The 22720-nt window shown below is 34.6% G+C and overlaps 1 protein-coding gene across 2 annotated transcripts; it reads right to left on the bottom strand.

Moving 5' to 3' along the window:
- Nucleotides 1-14075: 14075 nt before the first annotated feature.
- BIN44 (acid beta-fructofuranosidase 2, vacuolar) lies at nt 14076-19347 on the bottom strand. Of its 2 annotated transcripts, XM_010677873.4 has the most exons (8): nt 18514-19345; nt 17477-17485; nt 15927-16783; nt 15661-15822; nt 15316-15551; nt 15134-15221; nt 14773-14941; nt 14076-14615 (listed from the first exon to the last, which is right to left on the bottom strand). In XM_010677873.4, the coding sequence occupies exons 1-8, from the start codon at nt 18986-18988 to the stop codon at nt 14578-14580; spliced, it is 2034 nt and encodes a 677-aa protein (XP_010676175.2). In that variant the 5' UTR covers nt 18989-19345; the 3' UTR covers nt 14076-14577. The 2 variants fall into 2 exon arrangements, with proteins under 2 accessions (XP_010676175.2, XP_010676174.2); XM_010677872.4 differs by lacking the exon at nt 14076-14615 and having other exon boundaries at nt 14663-14941; nt 18514-19347.
- Nucleotides 19348-22720: the final 3373 nt, after the last annotated feature.

Genomic DNA, 22720 nt, shown 5'->3' with positions numbered 1-22720 from the left:
GGCAATATGAAAAAAAATTAGCAAGATTTTTTTTTTAATTAGTACCTTCTAAACTACAGTAATTTTATCTAAGCATATTTTACAGTTTTCACATGTGTTTGGTATTTCTTACCAAAAATAGGAAATGTTTGCTATTATCAATACTCTTTCTTACAAGTTAATAGGGTTGTGAGGGGATGTGTTAACTCAATGGAGTACCATTTCGATTCCAGGACATTGCTAGTTGAATCTCGCTTTTACTTGTAGGTTGTTTAGTCTTTTATCCAATCATTAAGTTGGTGTTCTTATTAAGAGATAAATCTTATCTTCTATATGTAGATATCTTTTCTAATATTGTTATTTAGAGTTGACTCCTTATTGTTATCTTTTAGATATCTTATCATGTAAACAACTGTATCCCTATTCTTTAGCCTACGAAATACTTATCTCTCTCTAGGTTGTTGTAATCTCTGCTTATTTAAGCAACTCTCTTTACTCAGTATAATTCACTTGAAATTATAAACCTTACCGTTCTTAGGCTAGTAGTCTATCATGGATTCATCTTCGTACCAATTATCTTTCTTAATAAAAAAAGAAGTTAATAAGATTTTAATATATTAAAATTTAGATTATGTGATAACTCGACAAGTGGTCTCACATAGATACAAAATTTTGTGACTTATTATATTTAAACTATAACCATTATTCCTTAAAGAGTCAATTTTACATACTACAATTATGTGTCTCCAAATTTATGCTTATTTGCTTTATACATGCAAATTTGCTAAGATCTAAAAAGTGGGAAAACAAATGAATCGGTGAAGAAAGTTTACTTAAGAAGATTCCATCAAAAAATTGAAATAGATTAAATAGAAAGATGTAGCACATGTTTTGAAATGGTGGAAATATTTATTTTTGCACTCTAATTTTTTGTCAATATTTCATACTAAATTTTTCGAGTATATAAAAATAAAAGTGAGTTTGCAAAATATTTAATTTTATCTTTATATATAATTATAAAATTTTAAAATTAATTATATATTTTTTATACAAACGATAATCAAATATATTAATTGACAACCATACATATTGAAAAATGTGAGAATCCAAGTGTTATAATATTAATGAAATGTACATAGTGATTGTGTTTAGAAAAGTAATGCAAATATGCAAATTATTATTCTCTAACTTTGAACTTTTCACACCAATACTTTTCACACCAATACGTCTTTATAGGTTTGTGTAATTAAACTAACACAAGAAACAAATTGATGAAAAGGAAATTTGTAAATACCTTATGCTTCCTCCGTTCTTATTCTAATATAATAATTGATTTTTAACGTTTGTTAATGCACAACCTTAACTATCAACATCTTCAATTACTTTTTAATAAATATTATACAAATTTGATATTTTAGAAATATATATCTAGACAAACCTAAAAAGACCCTACATGACTAAGTTTTTTGTATGTAAAAATCACAATAGATAGTAAAAGTGTAGTATGTGGATAGTGAAAAACCTAATTATTGCAATAAAAAAAAGGACAAATTAAGTAATACTCATTTGTAGAGATACAATTTTGTATCATGCATTCAAATCTAGCGACTAGTGTACACATGAGTTAACTTTTTCAGTCGTCAATTATTTCGAACGCTCCAAATAAGTAGAAACAAATTATATACGAAAAAATAGTCTTGAGCATACGATACACTCTACACGTAGAGAAGTTTTTTTTTGTTGTATGCACCCGGTTCATCCTTCAGTCTACATTCGGATCGAGACCAAGTTCGGGGTGGTTAGGTTCCATTCCTCTCCTAAGGGTGTTGCGGGGATTCGAACACGGGTCCATTCTACCAAAACCAGTCTCCATCACCACGAGAAGTCTTTGGATAATCTTAGAAATAATAAACCAAAAAGAAATCAATGTTATGGAGAAAATTACGCCGGAACAAGCGAGCCGCAACAAACACCTCGAAAAGAATATTGATAAATTAATAAAAAATGAACATAGTGAAAATATTTTTAATGAACAATAATAATATAGGTTGGTTGAATAGACGAGCTTTTTGTCGGTCATGATAATTTATTTTTACAATATGCATAGGAGAGAGAAAGAAAAAAGAAGTAGAAGAAGAAGCATAGTAATACTATATGGCAAAAATGACAATACAAATGACAGCCAATTGACAGGTCACAAAATTAAGGGAAGAAAAAAAAAAAAGCACACGCGCACTAACCTTATTGACCGTTGCTTCCTAGTTCCTAGCAAAAGGGGACCTTTTTTTCAAACTACTCCCATTTTATAAATCATGAGTTTTGTTATTGTGCATGTATTCTTATCTTTTTTTCTCTCTGTTGCATCATGTTGTGATCGTTTGATTTCATCGTCTACCTTTTTACTACTTTTTTTTGTTATTGTTTTGTTTGTTACTGTATGTTAGATTGATATACTGTTGTCCAACGGTCAAGCAGAAAGTGAGTAAAATGTAAATTTGTAAGACTGCGTAACCAAGATAAACTGTAATAACTGCTTTAGAGATGGCCAGCAGTGGTAATTCAGCCCATCCAGCTCAGTCCATCTCTTAGGCTGCATGAGTCGAGCCCGCGAAAAGACCAATTCAGCTCGACTCGAAACATGAAATTGATGAGTGGATCGTGGGTCGAATTTTTTGATCCCAACCGGCGAAAGTTCGCCACTAAAACTGCCCAGTTCGGTCCACGAAACTGGTCCAGCCCGGGCCATGAAACGGACCAACTCAGTCCAAGTAATTATTCAACCAAATTATGTACTTCCTCCGTTTCAAAATAGATGGTACATTGTGATTAAAACGGACTCCTAGGCAAAATTTCATAAGTATGTTTAAGTAGTATAAACGGAGGTAGATTAATTCTAGTGGTCCCATGTGAAAAGGAGGGAGAAATAAAAAGTTGGGACCACATGTATTAATTAAGTAAAATGGTAAAAGTGTAAGGCAAAAGTTACTAAATAAGGAAAAAAAAAACAATGTCTCATCTATTTTGAAACACCCATAAATAGACAATGTATCATCTATTTTGAAATGGAGGAAGTATATTTTAATCAAATTGTATATATTTTAATTAAATTGTATATATTTCATTAATAATAATTATTATATACATATATTTCAATTAATTTTAAAAGTTTTATGTAACAGTAATGAATAATTTCAATGATTTAATAATTTTGAAAAACAAATAAAAAAATTCTGATGTCGGACTGCCAGCACAGTTTTGCCCGCAAGGCCCACGAACATTCAAAATCGCTCATCGAACCGTAAAAACGGGTACTGATGTGGGCTAAGATTTTTAAATCAATGTACCAGCCTGCCCAAACCGTGAATTTCAACTGTCCGGTCGTGGGCAGTGAAATCTCAGCCCGATTCGCTAGGGCCCACGGACTGGGCTGCACCAGTGGCCATCTCTAACTAGAGATGGCAGTGGGTAATGGACCGTAACTGGATCCGTGGATCCAGATCCATTTTTGACGGATCTGGATCCTCAAATTTTGGACCCTATGGATCCGGGTAGGATCTGGATCTTCCTTGAAAAACCGGATCTGGACCGGGTCCTAAATTATTACCCAGATCCAGATCCGTTTACCATTTTGATAGTATTATTATAATTTAATATTATATTTTGATAATATTATAATATTAGTTATTACATGTAAAATGGATTTTCGCTTGAATTTCGGATTATTATTCTAATTATTGTGTGATTTTTGTGCGAATTTAGAGGATAATTAAGTTCGAAAATTGGGTAGATAACTAATCTACAATTTGATAATTGAATAGTTGTAAGGAGTTGCAATGGTTATTTTTCAAAATTTAAATGTATTTTTTGATTGATGTTAGATGACTTTATTATTTAAAATCTTTAATTATTTTAAAAATTAGGTTAGTTTGAAGACAATAAGCAAAGATCCGTTTTGGATCCGTTTAGGACCCGGATCCATAGGATCCATATGGATCTGGACCCTCATTCTTATTACCCAGTGGATTCGGGTAGGATATGGATCCGTGTGTAAAAAACGAATCTGAATCTGGATCCTAGAGGATCCTGTCCAGATCCTACCCATTGACATCTCTATCTCTAACTGCTGCCTACTTTTTTTGAACTTTGGGTTATGTTGGAAATTAATAGTGGTATATTTTCGAAACTTCCAAGAATTTTTTAAAAAATGTTAGAAGAAATTTGGCCGGTTTCATGTTAGAGATTTTATTTTGTTTCATTTTACCAAAATAGTATTTACTCAACTGTTCACTCAAAAAAGAATGCAACACTTGTATTTTTATTTTTTCAAAAGAGAATAGGAAGATTTAATTAATAAATTTAAATTGTCATGCGACATCTACAACAACAATAATACTTATGTAAAATATAATCTAAAACACCAATTTGAGATTCTTCGTTGAAGTGACTAATATAAACACTTCGAAATCGCGTTTTTTGTTATATAGTGAAAACCATAAACTAATTCGATGACTCTAGTAGAATTAATGTGGTTAAGGGTTAAGGGATTGGAGGTGATTGAATCTGTAGGTTGATAGGAATATATCTGTGCAGGATTGAAGGGGGGACGCGGAAGCATGTGGCCTGGTATAATTTCTCATCACATGCGCAAGTTGGGACAACTTCCATTGGCAACTCATATATTTACTATTTGGTTGGTAACTTAGTAGTATTTCAAACGCTACGCCATACACTTTCGTTTTTTTGTTTTTTCATAGTCAACATTCTTGATATCTTATGAATGGAATCAGTTCCTAGAAATGTAGTAACTTCTCGTACTTTTAATTAACTACTGCATTCGAATTTGAATTTTAATTTTAAAGTCTTGATTCATATTGTCATATACAAAACTGATGAGAAAGTTCTATATGGATGTTTGTGCTTTTAGTTTTGGCAATACTCACGACTTCGTATCAACAATTACGGATCTTCATCATACGATTATTTTTCAATCTCAATTTTATGTTCAATTCTAGTATTATTTACTAATTGATCATCTACATTCTTATCTTGATCCTCAAATTCCAATCCAACCACATCAAATTGTTGCGTATAGGAATATTTGAATGTACCTGATTGTCCTTGGACGATTTCGATCGTTCATAAATTGCTTGCATTCATTCATTGAAAGTATGTCGTATCTCCGATTGCTGTTTCAACGCCATTACAGAAGATTTTGGAGTTAAAACTTCACCAAAGCCAAAATCAATCGATTCAACTCCCTTATATGTCATCAATAGACCTAGTTTTCTGCGCTTGAGAATCCGAAGAAGGATCTCTAAGCTTGCCACCCTTCTTTCCACCACTTGTAGTTTCTTGCCATGGCAACAACTCACGTTAGCAATGTGCGTTGAGAGAAACTTTTGGAGGGAAAAAGGAGAGAAAACTTTGATATTTGGAATTATCACACTTAAAAAATGCATCTTTTAGGAGACCTTCCAAGTTGATTTAGGGTAAGTTTCAACCTCCACGTGTTTTGAGTTTAGGCTTTATAAGGCAAACCTCTGGACACCCTCGCTGCAGGGTCAGAATTAATTTAAGGATGTGACTTCTTTATTAGTTCATTTAGTAGAATCCTAGGAGGAAATTACTGCTCAAGGACCTTGGAATTTCTCATCTTGTGGACATAGTTTTACAAGATGAAATAATGCGGCAATCTACTTATGAAGATTGTAGGGGTTCAACATCTCAACAGATTCTCTCTCCTTATATCAGGTCCTTTTATCCAAGACATATAACCCAAACCCACCAAACATCGCCCAAGCTAAGCTTTATTTGGACTGAATCAGCAACAAGTTGGCTTTCTTTCCTCGAATAATTAAGAGCAAATGAAGCTCCTCTTAGTGTTTGTGTGTTTTCTGTTTCATTTTTCTTTGTGATAGTGTTAGGTTGTACTTCTGTTTTCTAATTAATGCAAATTTTCACGATATCAAAAAAAAAAAAAACAGCGGTACTTTTACTTGTTCACGAACAAGTAAATGATTAAAACGTCTTTGTTTGGATAAAACATTCTCCATTTCAACTATATATAGTTTATCAAATCCAATCATATAACTCACTCCATTTTTCGTGTGATTCAAATTACAAACAAAAAAGAAAAAGATAGATAAGTGGGAAAATGCAGCAATCATTAGACGGGCACAAATTTCGCAAATGAGCAATTCTAATTTGATTTAGTTTAGTCTAGCAACAAGCAAACCACGCCAACATTCTCGTAAAACGCTATGCTCCCGTTGATAATGAATGATATTGTGAAAGAAAAATACGTGTAGACGACTACTACAAGGCAATATAATGCATGCACAATCGAGCTGTTTTGGTGATTGGCTTTGTTTACCAAAAAAAAAATCGAGCTGTTTTGGTATGTGGTGACGATGGGAGATGGATGATTATAAGGTGATATGAAAATAGAGGATCGGTGATTGAAAAATAATCAAATACTGCAGAAGGAATTATTTGGTCGGTGATGGAAATAGGTCAAGATTAAGGCTGTAATCTTTTAGACTGAACTAAATTGAATTTAATTTGTCTGAATTAAATTAAACTGAACTGAAATTAATTTGTTGGAACTGAATTGATCTCAACGTGTGTTTCATGAATTGAGTAATAATAATAAAAACAAATAGAATAATATTTTTATCATCATTAATAATGATAATCAAGATAATTAGTAATATTGATAATAATAATGACAATGAACTACATTAATGAGCTAGCCAATAATATTAATAATTATTCCATTATGTTAATATTAGTAATAGTTTTATTGATGATAATAATAATATTAATACTAATACTAGTATTATGTATAACAATAATAATATGGATTTTTTGTGGGGAAGGACCAATTAGAATAGGGTTTTTGTGGGAAAACACCACTTATTTTTTTGGAGGGAAGGACAAATTAAAATGCTCCCGTTGGCAACTAAATACCACTTTATGATTCTCAGGCCATTTTGTCAACATTTCGATGGTGACTTATTTTTTCCTCCAAAAGATCGTTTTTTTCTTTAATCTCATTCTACCTCCATTTCCTACTTAAAACCCTAATTTGCCCAATTTTCCCCAAAGTAATTGAAGGCGCTCTCATCCTCAACTGCACTTCACTCAGTCGTTTCCAGCAATTTCTAATGAATTTCTTTCTTTCACTTTATTTTTTGAAGTTTGTGTAATTTAGGGTTTCGGTTTTTGCGGGATTGAATTAGGGATTTGATAATGTCAAGGGGAATCTTCAACCATTCGAATGCATACCATATGTGGTTGTGGCATCCCTGTTATAAAGGTTAGGTCTTGGACAAAAGATATTCCAAGTAGGATGCCTCGAGAGAACATGAAATGGTATATTAAGGACTCCTACGATTTTAAACGGGAAACATCTTTTACGATCGTTTCGAGGCCATTATTCCGTGGCTGCACCACAATGTCAAAAATGGGTAGTTTGATGGCATTTTGGGGAAATGTAGAGGGTCTAAAGCGCCCGTGATGCATTATAATTTGTGGCATACCCCATAGAAAGACTTTCGGCGAAAAAATATGACCGGACTCGAGGAGCTCTAAAACGGCCGAAATTGAAGGTTATAAGTCACGCTTTTGGACGTCGCTGGGACCCGTGCACCGAATGTCGTGGGATGCCTCGAGGTGATATGGAGGGTATATTAAGGGCTCCCACGGCTTTGAACGGGTATAAAAACATCATTTACGATCGTTTCGGGGCCCAACCATGGCTGCACCACAAAATCACAACTGGGTCGTTTGGTGGCATTCTGGGGCAGTTCACGTTGCGGAGCACCTCGGATGCATTATAAGTCATTCCGCACCCCCATAGAAAGGTTTTCAAAGAAAAATATGACCGAGCCCAGAAGAGTCCTAAAACTGTCAAAATTGAAGGCTAATTCACGCTTTTAGACGTCCACGAGACGCGTGTACCGAATGTCATGGGATGCCTCGAGGGGACATGGGATGCCTCGAGGGGACATGGGATGGTATATAAAGGACTCCCACGGCTTTAAACGGGCATAAGAATAGCTTTTACGACCGTTTCGGGGTCATTCCGTGGCTGCACAACAAAATAATAATAGGTCATTTGATGGCATTCTAGGCACTTCAGATGGTGCAAAGCACCCGGGATGCATTATAGTTCATGTCGCATTCCATAGCATGGTTTTGGGTGAAAATTTTGAACGGAACCAGAGGGGCCCTAAAACGGTCAAAATTGAAGACTAATTTACGCTTTTAGACGTCCACGAGATGCGTGCACCGAATGTCGTGGGATCTCTCGAGGGACATGGGATGGTATATTAAGGACTTCCACGGCTTTGATCGAGCATAAGAACAAATTTTACGACCGTTTCGCGACCAGTCCATGGTTGCACAATAAAATAATAAATGAGTCGTTTGCTGGCATTCAAGGGCAATTCAGATGGTGCGAAGCACCCATGATGCATTATAAGTCATCTCGCACCTCACAGGAAGGTTTTCGGCTAAAAATATTATCGAGCCCGGAGGAGCCCTAAAACGGTCAAAATTGAAGGCTATAAGTCACGCTTTTAGACGTCAACGGGACGCGTGCACCGAATGTCATGGGATGTCTCTAGGAGACATGAGATGGTATATTAAGGACTTCCACGACGACTTTGAACGGGGACAATAACAACTTTTACGACCGTTTCAGGGTCATTTCGTGGCTCCACGACAAAATAATAAATGGGTTGTTTAGTGACATTCTAGAGCAATTATGATGGTGCAAAGCACCCGAGATGGATTATAAGTCATTCTGCACCCAATAAGAAGGTTTTGGGTGAAAAATATGATCGGGCCCGGATAAGCCCTAAAACGGTCAAAATTGAAGGCTATAAGTCACGCTTTTAGACGTCCAAGGGATCTCCGCATCGAATGTTGTGGGATGCCTGGAAGGGGGCTGGGATGGTATATTAAGGACTCCCATGACTTTGAACGGGCATAAGAACAACTTTTACGACCGTTTCTGGGTCATTCCATGGTTGCACAACAAAATAATAATTAGGTCGTTTGGTGGCATTCAGGGGCAATTCAGATGGTTCGAAGCACCCACGATGCATTATAAGTCATCTCGCACCCCATAGGAAGGTTTTCGGCGAAAAAATTACGGACCCGGAGGAGCCCTAAAACGGACAAAATTGAAGACTATAAGTCACGCTTTTAGACGTCAACAGGACCCGTGCACCGAATGCCATGGGATGTATCGAGGGGACATGGGATGGTATATTAAGGACTTCTACGGCTTTGATAGTGCATAAGAACAACTTTTACGACCGTTTCGGGGTCATTCCATGGTTACACCACAAAATAACAAATTGGTCGTTTGGTGGCATTCAGGGGCAATTCAGATGGTGCGAAGCACCCAAGACGCATTATAAGTCATGTCGCACCCCATAGGAAGGTTTTCGGCGAAAAATATGACCGGCCCGGATGAGCCCTAAAACGGTCAAAATTGAAGGCTATAACTCATGTTTTTATATGCCAACGGGACTCGTTCACCGAATGTCGTGCGATGCCTGGAGGGGCCATGGGATGGTATATTAAGGACCCCACAGCTTTGAACGGGCATGAGAACATCTTTTACAACTGTTTTGGGGTCATTCCGTTGCTATACGATAAAATAATAAATGGGTCCTTTGGTGGCATTCTAGGGCAATTCTGATGGTGCGAAGCACCTGTGATGCATTATAAGTCATGCCGCATCCCATAGGAAGATTTTAGGTAAAAAGATGATCGGACCTGGATGATCCCTAAAACGGTCAAAATTGAAGGCTATAAGTCACGCTTTTAGACGTCCTCGAGACCCGTGCCCCGAATGTCGTGGGATGCCTCGAGGGGATATTAGAAGGTTTATTAAGGACTTCCATGACTTTTAGCGGGCGTAAGAACTATTTTTACGACCGTTTCAGTGCTTTTCCATGGCTGCGCACAAAATTATAAATGGGTGGTTTGATGGTATTCTGGGGCAATTCAGATGGTGTAAAACACTCGGGATGCATTATAAGTCGTTCCGCCCCCCGTAGGAAGGTTTCGGCGAAAATTATGATCGGGCACGGAGGAGCCCTAAAATGGTCAAAAGTGAAGACTATAAGTCACACTTTTAAACGTCCACATGACCCATGTACCGAATGTCGTGGGATGGCTCGAGGGAACATGGGATGTTATATCAAGAGCTCCCACGAGGCCACGACTTTGAACGGACATAAGAACAAGTTTTACGACCGTTTCGGGCCATTCCGTGGGTGCACCACAAAATTAAAAATGGGTGGTTTGATGGCATTCTGGGGCAATTCAGATGGTCCGAAGCACCCATAGCATCCCATAGGGAGGTTTTTGGCGAACAATATGATCGGGACTCGAAGAACCCTAAACCGGTTGAAATTGAAGCCTATAAGTCACGATTTTGGATGTCCCCGAGGCTCGTTCATCGAATGTAATGAAATGCCTCGTGGGGACATGGGATGATATATTAACGACTCCCACATCTTTGAACATGCATAAGACTGCTTTTACGATTGTTTCGGGGCCTGAGAAATTATTGTTGAGAAAAATATCGATCTTTTGGAGGGGAAAATAAGTCAACATCGTAATGTTGAGAAAATAGCATGAGAATTATAAAGTGGTTTTTAGTTGCGAACGGAAGTATTTTAATTGGTCTTTCCCTCAAAAAAATTTTGGGTGGTGTTTTCCCACAAAAGCCTATTTTAATTGGTCATTCCCCACAAAAAATCCTAATAATATTCTTATGAATTGAGTAATGCTCCCCTGTACATTTTTTCTTTCTCACTTTGAATCTTGACAATATTTACAAATCAAAGAGATCTTTAAAAAGTTTCTCAATATATAAGAAAATTTATAGTCATGCGAGATCTTGTTTGATTCGTTTTAACAAAAGATATTTAATGTCCAATAAGTGCATTGACAAACACACAGTTAAAGTAAGATAAAGATAAAAAATACAGACGGTTAATTTAATTTTTTTTTTACCCTCTTACGTATGTGTGAAAGATTAAAAGTGAATAATCAATTGACTGTTGTCTCACCTGATAAAATAGGACTAGTTTTGGTTAGTGTGTTAATTAGTTTGTTTTATTAGTAAGATGAATAACCTCTTCTGAATTGCCATCACGTATTCCCGATTAAGAGACCGAAACCACTTACAGGAGGGGGATGGCAAGGGGAATCCTCTTCCAAGTGCTCCTGACTTGGTGAGATTTGAATCGCTGACCTTGAGATCGTGAGGTGGAATCCTCACCAAGTTAGTAGGTTTGTCTAAGCACTAGTGCACTACCAAATACTTCCTCTAAAGTTTATTCACTTTTCTTTTTGGGTTGTCATTACTAGCATTAGTTTACCCACTTCTTTATTTTAATCTGTTTTTAGAATGATCCTATCAATTTTAAATTATTAATTTTACAATAAACCTGATAAAGTATCTCTTTCCATGAGCCACATACCTTCTTACAATAAATCAATACTTAAAATTCCCTTTTATAATTCATATATATATTTCTCCTAAAACTTTGCGTAAACTAATAAGAACCGGAGTGAAGAGTAGTAGTATTTGAAGTACTAACTACTATCATTGTAGAATGGGCTCAGCACATGATGCAACTATGCAAGTGTGGTGGGTTCCCTTTTTGTGCCTTTTGCATTTTCGAGGGTGTAATACTTATAAGGCTGGTCATAAAATTTGGTGCTCAATTAGCTTTTGTAATTGATTTCTAGTTTATTCTCTTCATTTTTTGTATTTGTTACCTTCTTTTTCTTTTTGGAAGAAGGAGCAATATTAATGTTATATGTAGCCCTAAGGGCTACATATAAGCATTAAATATATTTTTTTAAATGGAAACAGTTTAAGAATTTAAGAAACATTTTCACATCAACTGAGGTAATAAATGCTTGATTCAATATTTTGTTTTCATTTTAAGCACCTTATCATTTTCCTAATATTAATACGAGCCACTGAGTGATTTTATGCCCTTCTTTCTCTCCTTTACATCTTGTGTCATGGGAAAAAAAATTTGGATGAAAGGAAAAGGAGATAAATAACTTCAATTTCCATGTTTATTCTTAAAAAATGGTGAAAGTGATGGGGAAAAAAATCTTATGATTTTAACAGTGCCTCAACTTTGTTTTTGTCCCCCTTTCCCTCTTAGTTAGTTAGCTTGTCACATTTGTATAATTTCGACTAACAATCTAACATGTTTTACACAATGAAGTGAAAACCTATAAAAAGATCTAAAACCACTATAATTAGCCTTTGTGACTATGACGGTTTAGTGCAAGCCCTAAATGAAATTGACAATGACATTCGTAAAGATAGTCCAAATTAACCACATGGTTGTTGCTAACTTGTACCTCTTCATCAAATTAAATTTGTCTCCCTTCAACAAACCTCCTTTTTAAAAAAAATTCTTTTGTTGGCCGACTAATTATACTTCCTTCGTTTTTTTATAACTGCATTATATGGAAGTGATACAATAAATTTAAAGAAAACGGAGAGATATAAAAAGAGGAACTCATATAATAGGACGTAGGAAAGATATACCAAATAAAGTAATAACGACTTTATTTTGCATAAAAAATAAGGTAATGATATAGTTTAAATTAAAAGTAATACAATCATAATAAACAGATAAAGTATTGAATAAGACCATACATAATTTGATGGTTCAAAATGAATTTAAAATGTGAATGTGACTTTGTGAGTCTAAAATTATTCCCAAACCAAAGAAAACTTGGGCTTGAGAGGCAGGCTAGAGCTATGGAACGGTAACGTACTAACTCTAGGAAGAAGTCAATTATCACCTAATATCTCCCACCTACCAACGGATCCAATGATTAGACACACAACTACAACATACAATGGGCCCGACTTTGAGCCCTAATTTTAATGAGGCTTATATTTTTGGTCCAACGGATATACTATCCGCTATTAATAAAGACTTGTTTAGAGTTGTTTATTGCTCTATTAGTAGTGAGTTGTCTACTCGATTAGTAGGTGTAGCAATGTTCATGTTCTTCCCATAAAAATTATGTAAATAAATTATGGCATTTTTGTAAATAGTAAAGTAAGTTTTTTCAATAAAGATAAAAGAAAATAAAACTTTGTGTTGTTTTGCCAAGAAACAATAGTGTTGTATAATAAATAACAAATGTTGTATACAAAATTATTAATGTTGCATAAAAATAATAATTGTCGTATAAAAAATTATTAATATTGTATATTAATTTTGGCCATGAAATAAACACTATCAATTTTGACTCCAATTTATCACCATTATATAAAGAAAAACATAGTCAAATGAGATCTTGTTAGATTCGTCTCGACGCATACTATCAAATTATAACTTTTTATATTTTTAACGTGTGCACATCTAAAGATATCAATGATTACAGAAGTGCATTGAGTTGTAAGAAAAAGCAAACGTTTCATTTAAAACAAAACGGACGAAATATATACACTTAATCCAGTACATACAATCATACAACATTGCAAATTTACAATACGAATTGTGAGCTTCGTTAATAATTTCTGCTCCAAACAAGTAGGCGGCTTGATTGTTCCAAAAGGTGAAATAAAACTCTCACAATAACCTCCCAATCGCGATGCTCGAGGGTAAGGACAATTATGAGGGTTAAGGTCATGTCAGAATCTTTCTCCTTTACCCATTCTTTTATAATAAAATAGGATCGAGATAAAACACTCCATATAATAATACGGATTGTCATTTGACAAATATGCATAAAAATGCTTTTTTTAAAGAACAAAATATAGATAACACAATTTTGAAATAAGATAAACGGCATTGAGTTATAAGATATATATTGAGTACTACATCTACAATGATAAAAGTTTTATATAACCAAACACTAGAATTTGACAAAGGTTGTTAGAAATATTGGTAAGTTAAGTTTCACCTTTCAACTTTGCACTTGTTTATGAAACACTATGTAGAGATTAGGGAAATTTATGACGAATACTTGACAAAGTCCAAAATCAGTACGTATTTTACATCTATAATAAACAGAACATCAAATCATCAAACGAACTACTATATTGAACATGAAGTAATTAGTTCTCGCAATAGATATCATATTAGCTATAACAATGAACTTTCATTATTACCACAACAAATCAGAAAATGAGCTTCAAAATTCAGAAGTTCATTCTCTACCAATGTAATACATAATGAACAAATGGATATCAATACAACGAATTAATGATCGAAGGGATCGAGCAATGGAGGGAGCCATTAACACTCATGGAGACATCATGGTTGCATAAGGATCATACCATCATGCTACATTGCTACCCAACAACTCTATTAGTATTTTTTTCTTCCCCCAAAAATGTGTACATTGTGTTATCATGACACAAATGAATGATGAATGATGAATGTTGAATGATGGATGAATGTTGATTGTTGAATGATGGATGGATGAATGAATAAATGGCATGTCATGACTCCTCTACACTCCACTCCCATTGCTCATCCTCTTCCATCAAATGGACTGCACTCTATACCTCTTTTTCTTCTTCTATCTCTCTTTTGTTTCTTCTATATTTTCCTGTAATCCTATATTCATATACACAAAACAAATAGTCAAAAATCAAAAGCAAAAAAAAATATAATTCTTTGTGTTCAACCTAAGTTCAGATTAAGGGGCGGCCAATGAAGATGAATGTAGAAAAAAACATGATGAGATGAACCCAAATGGAGTTGCGAAGCATACGTGCAGAGCTCATTTGCCAGGTTTTGATGGAAGCGGTTACAGTAGCTGTAGTTGCGTTGTTGAACACATATAGCTTTGTTTCTTTGTAGATTGCTTTTGTTGGGTAAACTCGGGATGTGATGCAGGTTCTACCACCTTGTGCAAAGGCTTCTACTATTGAATGATCCACCTTTTTCCAGAAACAAAAGAATTGATTATATATACACAGTTCGTAGCTGGTAATCTCTGACAAGATACGATAACATGGACACTGACATGAACATGAAATTACAGAGAACGATTGAATTGACAGCTCAAGTATACATTTGATCCAGAGAGGATCAAGAAACAAAATAGGAAGAAGTTACTATGATCAGCTTACCAGAATTCTCATGGATAATTTTTCTCCTTTGAGAACTGGAACTGTGCTACCATAGATGTTTTTGAAAACATCAGTGGCTGCAGATGACCTGCACATATATCATCAAACAAAGAACAAATCAGAAATGTTACTAAAATAAACAGAAAAGAAAGGTAATCTTTGAAAAGAAAGAAAAAACAGACCTTGATAAATCAGTGCAGAAGAAGGTTTTGAAGCTGCCACTAAGGGTTTTGATGACATAGAAGTAGACAGGAGTCTGCTCAGCAAGGTCATTGTTAGCAAGAACCAACAATCCAAAAGGTCCTAGAGCGCCTCTCTGAGCGGCTCCCTTGCTGGCTGGGCAGCTATAGTGCTCTTCCGAAACTGGTAAATTTTCCAATGCCTCTTTATCAATGTCGAATTCTGCTATTATATCAATCTGTGGATTTATGAAAACATGAAATTACTAGTTAACAGCAAGAAAAAAAAACATACTATTTCATGGTGAGTTTGATCCTGAAAAAAGGGGTTAAAGATTGTGTAAGCACCTCGGTGGCTGCACTGACATCCAAGGGTACAACAGATCCTGCAGGAACTTCAACCTTGTCAAAATCCTTGTTGTTCTGTCTCAGAGTTTCTACTTCTTCTACTGGCCATTGAACTAAGTTGGTTCTAGTCTTTTGATCAAACAGCACAGTTCTTGGAATTCCCTGTAAAACCATCATACAACATATATAAAATGGCTTCAGAAATTATTGACTTGAATGGTGCGTTTGGTTGGATGTACAACATTTTCAACGGACTTTTAAAGTACCTGGAGAGATGCCCATCCTTTCTTTACATCAGCTGCTTCACTATCGCCTTCTGTAATCCAACCCCACAAGATCCTTCTCTTCTTTTCATGGTCATAAAATGTCTTAGAAGCGTAAAATCTACCATAATCATACCTTAGTCCAATACCAACATCAATGGCAGGATTATCAGGCACCCATGTAACATTGTCCTCAATATAGGTTCCCAACGTGTAGTAATCGTTCCTGTCATCATCCATGCTTGCCTTAAGCACATGCTTTACTGATGGGCCGTTAGTGGATGTATCAAGTCCATTAGGCTCAGCAACAGAGACTGGATAGAAGTCAACACACTCCCACATACCAGTGCCTTGCACAGCATGAAGGATGTTGCTCAGTAGCTCATAGTTCTTAAAGTCAGTGGTATCATACACTAGAGAAATGCCTGTTTTGTTGAGCTTGGACCCAATTGTGATCCTCCATTTACCCTCAGAGGTTAGCCAAGCAGTTGTAGGGTCGCGGAAATCCAATTTGCCGATTCCTGGAGGAGGGACAAGGACCGGGTTACCAGGGTACTTAACCCATTCCAGGAGAAGTGGGTCAGATAAGTTAGCTGGATAGGCAAGGTTTTGGACTTGGACCGATTCGTTGGTTGATCCAGTGTAGAGCATCATGATTTGACCATCAGGTAGGATAGTGGCTGAGCCAGTCCACACTCCATTGAAATCATACCAACGGTCCGCTACCATGGCTATGGGAAGGTGCTTCCACCTTATGAGGTCCTTGGACACAGCATGACCCCATACTATGTTTCCCCATACTGCACCTGCAGGGTTGTACTGGTAGAAGAAGTGGTACCACCCATTGTAATATAATGGACCTATTTTTTAAAAGTACAAAACTTCATGAGATTTAGAATGCAATTTTTCCTTAAAATCTAAGAAAAAATCATGTCCATGAATAAAATTGGTAGAACATTATTCAACCTTTGCAGGATTTGCTAGTCTAATTAAAGTGAAATAATGACCAACTGGGTATGCCAATGTGATCATCTTTTCAAAGTAAAGTACCTGCTTATGAGTTATGACTGTTAAACAATCACCCTGTTCTCTACTTAATTCTTCTTTTAGTGATTAAAACTAATAGTGATCAGCATGATTAAGACATATTAACAGCGCTTACATGCTTATAGCGATCTTCGACCAAATTCTAAGTAGCACTAAAAAGATGATGTCCAAGCTATGCAATTAAATGTGACAGTAACAGCATACATAACAAACATGAAAGAACTAACTTGGATTATAGGAGAATTTACAGTAGTTAAAGGTTTCAATTTCACATAATGACATAAACAACATACAGTTAATCTGTTTTCTAATTTCCTCCTACAAATTGTCCATGTTCTTATAAAATTCATCAACACAATCAAAATCATGCTTTTTGCAGGACAACTTATGTTGAAGCCTTAGCTTGTAGGCCATGCAGAATGTTGCTGTTTCTGAAACCTTCATGTATTTTACAGCAAAATTTTGAATCAATGACAGAACATAACATAAAGAATGAGCAACTATACCGTTTGGATCTGATGACGAACAGTGGAACATCGACAGCAACACCAACCACCAACAATGCAGATCACAGAAAAGAACATAGATAATATTAGAAATATGAAGTTTGAAGTTGTGCAAGTACTATACATTACCATTAATTATGATAACACAGATATGCCATACTTTTGTGTTTTTGTATATGACAGATATGCTTATGGCAGGTATTAATGTAACAGTGCTAGTAAAGCATCACTGAATTACAGTTCATCTTAGTTTGATTGAAGGAATATACGTCCCACTAATTACTTCATGATGTACTATGTTGATTAATTCCTAATCTCTAATAAATTACAATATCATCTACTCTGTCATGTAGATTTGGAAACATTCCTCCTTTTCACTTTTCAAAGAACTGCCTACCTTTCTAAAAGTATTATAGATGTAACATGTAAAGCATCTTACCTTTTCCCTAACTACATTGTCACATGGTTAACCTGACAAATGATATTGACATTACAGGTGACAAATGAGTCGTTTGGATCAAATTAATTAGAAAAGGATGATATTTACGCGATACAGGTCATATTCGAAAAATCGACAATAGAAGTCTGAATTTTGGGGCTTGGGCGATAATTTTTAAAAGGTTTGAACTATTGATTAACCTGGTCCCAGCTTTAGGGGGTTTTAACTTTTAGCGGGCTCGGTGACTTAAAACTGGCGATTTTTTTTTAAAAATCTCACCTAGTTCCTACTTCCCTCCCTCAATTAACCCTCCTGGTGTGACCCAAGTTTTACAAATTACGACCTATTAAGCCAGTTTCAAGTCACTAAGACCCGCTAAAAGTTAATACCCCTAAAGTTGGGACCTACACAGGTTAATCAATAGTTCAGACTTTTTAAAAATTATCACCCAAAGTTGAGACATCTATCGTCAATTTTTCCTAAAAATAAATTAATACTAGTCCTATAATTTTTAAACTACATAGGGTAATTCGGCTATGGTACGAGTCAGTTTTGTCAGGTCTAATGGGTACGACTAAAAAAAAAGTTGAAAAATTACCATTCATCCAATTCTTCTGAGGCTGAAAATGAAAAGCAGTTCTTTGCCAAGCTAACTGAAGATCATTCCAATCAAAAAAAGGCACCTTAAGGCCACGCAAAGGCAAAGAATTAGCCTTCTGAGATACACCATGAGGCTTACCACGCGACACCTTAAACAACAAATCCTTTGATCCAGGCATAACTTCTACACTAGCCACATTTTCAGGTGGTGGCCTTAAAGTTAGATCACCAACAACATTATTGTATTTGTTGGGTGCATTATTGTTAGACACATTATTCTCAATAACATTGTTGTTGTAATCCAATATGCTCATTAACAATGCACATATCATAAGGGTCGAAAACACTGCTAACCCAATCTTTAAGGACCTTCTCCTAGGCTGGTTTTCGCCCGGTCCGAAACCATTGAACTCATTTTTTGTGGCTAAAGGTGCATAGGAGTATGGAAGGGTTGAATCTGAAGATTCAGACATTGTATGTTTTGTTTGGTTTGTATTTGTGATGTTATACAATGTTTTGGAGATTGATTGATGATAATAATAATGGTTGAAATATGGGAAAAGTGATGAAAAGAAAGAGAAGATATGGCAAAGTTTGCCAAGTAGTATAGAATGAAAGGAATGAGAGGAAAAGTTGGTTTATTTATAGTGTGTGTTGTTTGAGAATCATACAAAAATATATACTTACCAAAAGGGTGGTTCTTGGTTGATTAGAGAGAGAGAAAAACATTGATGATTGATCTATGTTAAGAAAGTTGCAATATAGAAATTAATTGGTTAAAATTCTAAGATATATGCTTTTGTTATATTTGCGTGCATGAGTTTATGAGGAAGAACAACTGTAAAAAAAATATATGGTTTTTGGTTTCTGACTTTTGACAAAGATGAAGATATGTCATGTGTGGTTTTACTTATTTTTTCTTTGGATGTTGATACTACGGCATAGGTGATAGGTCGGTTCTTGACTATATAAATTGGGAGAAAAGGTCGGATTATTATTAATTCAGAAGATACGTATAGTACACTATATAAAAATTAATTCACGTATAATTACGAAAATATATCTTAAATTAAATATAGTATTAAGAAATATTATCTTTAAATAAAGATTTTTTCTCTAAATAAAATCACTTTTAGATATGTCTAGATAACACTTCTAGATAAATAAATTTAGGAAATCATAGTATAATGAATTTTAAATTAGTCAAACTAATTCAATTATATATTCCCATACAAAAAAGATAATTCAGCTATAAATCTTGTTTTGTTGATTTATATTTCGAAAAAAAGTAAATTAAAAGATAATATTTAAGATAATAATGTGATTTAAAGATATCAATCATATATTTATTCTTTTGTGATATTCTGATATATGATATATCCCCAATAATACACGCAAGAATTAATATGTTGTGTCCAATCACTGAATTTATCTTTAAAAGTATTTAAAGAAGTGACAAGTATTTGAAAGTCTTTTAAAAAAAATGTGTTTCTAAAGATCAACTTCTTCTTCAATTACTTTCTTTATTCCTATCTAACTATTACATACTTCTCTTTTGGATGTTCTAACTAATACTTCATCTGTTTCTAAATAAGTGCAACACTTCTTATTTTCACGTTTGCCAATGCATTATTTTAACCATTAATATCTTCAATTATCAATAAGTAAAAATTATAAAAAGTTGATATTAAAAAAATTCACATTCAAACGATTCTAACAAGATCCCACATGACTATGTTTTTCCTAAATCCTAAATCACCAAAGCTAATTAAAGTTTAAATTGTGAATAGTAAACACTATGCAAATGTTGCACTTATTTAGAAACGGTGGAAGTGCTTGTTATCTAGGTTGGCAAATCTTTCTCTTACTTTTATCTAACATTGGACTGCACATTTATTTACCCATTTTTCTCTATTTTTTTTTTCTTCCATAAAATTTGTGCAGAAAATTAGTATAGCAAGTAATTTAAAACTGAGTAATTTTGATGCATTCATAATGTAGTGTAAAATATAAATTGATCATTCAAAGTAAAAGTTAATAATGTATCGGAGGAACTAGAGTGGTTAATATTGTGTAAAATGTAAATCGGTCATTTAGAGTAAAAGTTGATAATGTATCGGAAGAACTCAATTAGTTAATATAGTGTAAAATGTAAAAGTCAAAAATAGAGACATATACATATACTAGTGAGGTGGAACTCTTGATCGTGTATATTGCGTCATCTCACAAAGCTAATAACAACAAAAGCTAATTTGATTGCGTTGAAGATTCTCAACAATACTCCAAACATAAAGTGGATTATTCCACAAAGTCACTCTTATATTATGAGCCTTAAACTGAAACCTACATTTGATCTAGATATACATAAACTCAAGATGGCGCATAGTATTTCACACACATGCACTGCCAAGCAATATGCGGGAAGCAGAGGGGTAGATGAGGGTGTGCAAGGAGCCCAACAGCACAAGGTCCCCAAAATTATAAAGGCCCAAAATATATAATTTTGAAAATTTTACTTCATATTTGAAGAAATCACCCTTGTTTCCCACCCTTAATAAATTGAGTTATATAATCTTTAGATTTTCAACTTTCTATCTTTAGAACTCTAACCTTCCATCTTTATTTTTTGTAAATTGAGGGGCCCAATTTTCATGTTAGAACCGGGGTCCCAAAATCTTCAAGACGGCCCTGGCGGAAAGGGCATTACATCAATACCGTGTTCTTTTGGACTTATTTTCAGTTCAGTTCAGTTCAACGTAAATCAGTTCAATTTAAAGCAGTTCAGTTCAATTCAATTCAGTAATTTCCTTTCAGTACTTGGTAATAATATCGTGCTAATGCCATGCATTGCCAAACAATTTGATTGATATGGATTTGGTAAAATCAGAGCAAGTTTTGCGATCTACACAGTACCCACTTATCCACGTTATGCTCTATTGTCATGAATCTCGTTAATGATGAAGAAGACAAAACGGAAATAATAACAAAATCTCAAACTTCAATATCCAACCAAGGAACCAATATAAATGAGCAATAAACAGGTCGAATGATTGATGGATGGTTCAACTTATATTAATCATAAGGGGGACAAACCATGTTATAATCCTGGGTCCTTATTTCACATGTTGCACCTCCCAATTCTTATTTTGATAGTTTATCCACATGCCTCTCATATTCTCTCTCCTAACCTAAGATATTAACATTGAACGAATCACATGATCATGAGGGAAAAGTGTTGTTAAATTGATCTCGTCTGTTATTTCATATAATACTACTTAACTTAGTTATTTACTTATTCGTACTATTATTTACTCCCTCCGTTTCATATTAATCTACACACTTTGACATTTTACACTATTCACAAGTTGCACTTTGACCCTCGTTTGTGATTTATACGTGAATAAAAACATAGTCATGTGGGATCTTGTTAGATTCGTCTTAATATGTATTTTATTAATATGTACTTTTTATAATTTTTAAAAATACAAAACTAAAGATATATGTCCTCAAAGTTTTACATTGGCATGCGTAAAAAGTGTAAGTGTGTAGATTAAAATGAAACGGAGGGAGTAGTATTTACACGCATTAAGGTTGATACACTCAAAATTAGCGATTCTTAAAACTTTTTAGTCCTTGTATATTGTATATGTTTCTATGGGGAGGGGAGGATATTCCATGGGCGTGCAGGGTTCTAGTCCGAGATCTTATTTCTTGAATTATCAATTATAAAACCTTCATTTTTTTTTTATTAGGAAAGATAATTGTCGAAGACCAACCCCTGCTAGGCTACTCGCCTATATGACACACCAGCTTCGAGACTGGATACAAGGCTAAACATCCTAGAATTAATTACCCAACATATTGTTGGAATGAGAATTCCTACCCCTGGATAATGTCCTGGAATTATAAAACCTTCATGATTGTCCAAAACACAAGGTTGAACATATTTGTTTGATTGTTTTACAACACAAGGTTGGAGGTTTAAATATATTTACCCGTCCATTTTTCTTGTCCAAGATAGATATGTAACTTATTTTCACATTAAACATGGACGTGTAATCTTTGGAATATATAAATATCAGGAAACATAGTGGAAAATCAGTATAATACTACCAAAGCCAAAATAACATGTGTAATGTTTCATATCCAAATGACAAAGAAAACTATATGATTAAAATTCGACATAGATTAAAATGACTCAATTA

The sequence above is a fragment of the Beta vulgaris genome, chromosome 5, assembly GCF_026745355.1.
Source record: "Beta vulgaris subsp. vulgaris cultivar EL10 chromosome 5, EL10.2, whole genome shotgun sequence".
NCBI lineage: Eukaryota > Viridiplantae > Streptophyta > Magnoliopsida > Caryophyllales > Amaranthaceae > Beta > Beta vulgaris.
Note: the sequence above shows the minus strand (reverse complement) of the source record. Positions and strands in the feature narration are given on the sequence as shown.

Excerpts from the sequence above, each read along its gene's own strand:
- BIN44 (XM_010677872.4), bottom strand. The coding sequence starts at position 18,988 with ATGTCTGAATCTTCAGATTCAACCCTTCCATACTCCTATGCACCTTTA. Across the intron at positions 15,823-15,926 it reads AAGGATGGGCATCTCTCCAG|GGAATTCCAAGAACTGTGCT; the intron begins GTACTTTAAAAG and ends ATGGTTTTACAG. Across the intron at positions 15,222-15,315 it reads TTCTGCACTGATTTATCAAG|GTCATCTGCAGCCACTGATG; the intron begins GTCTGTTTTTTC and ends ATATATGTGCAG.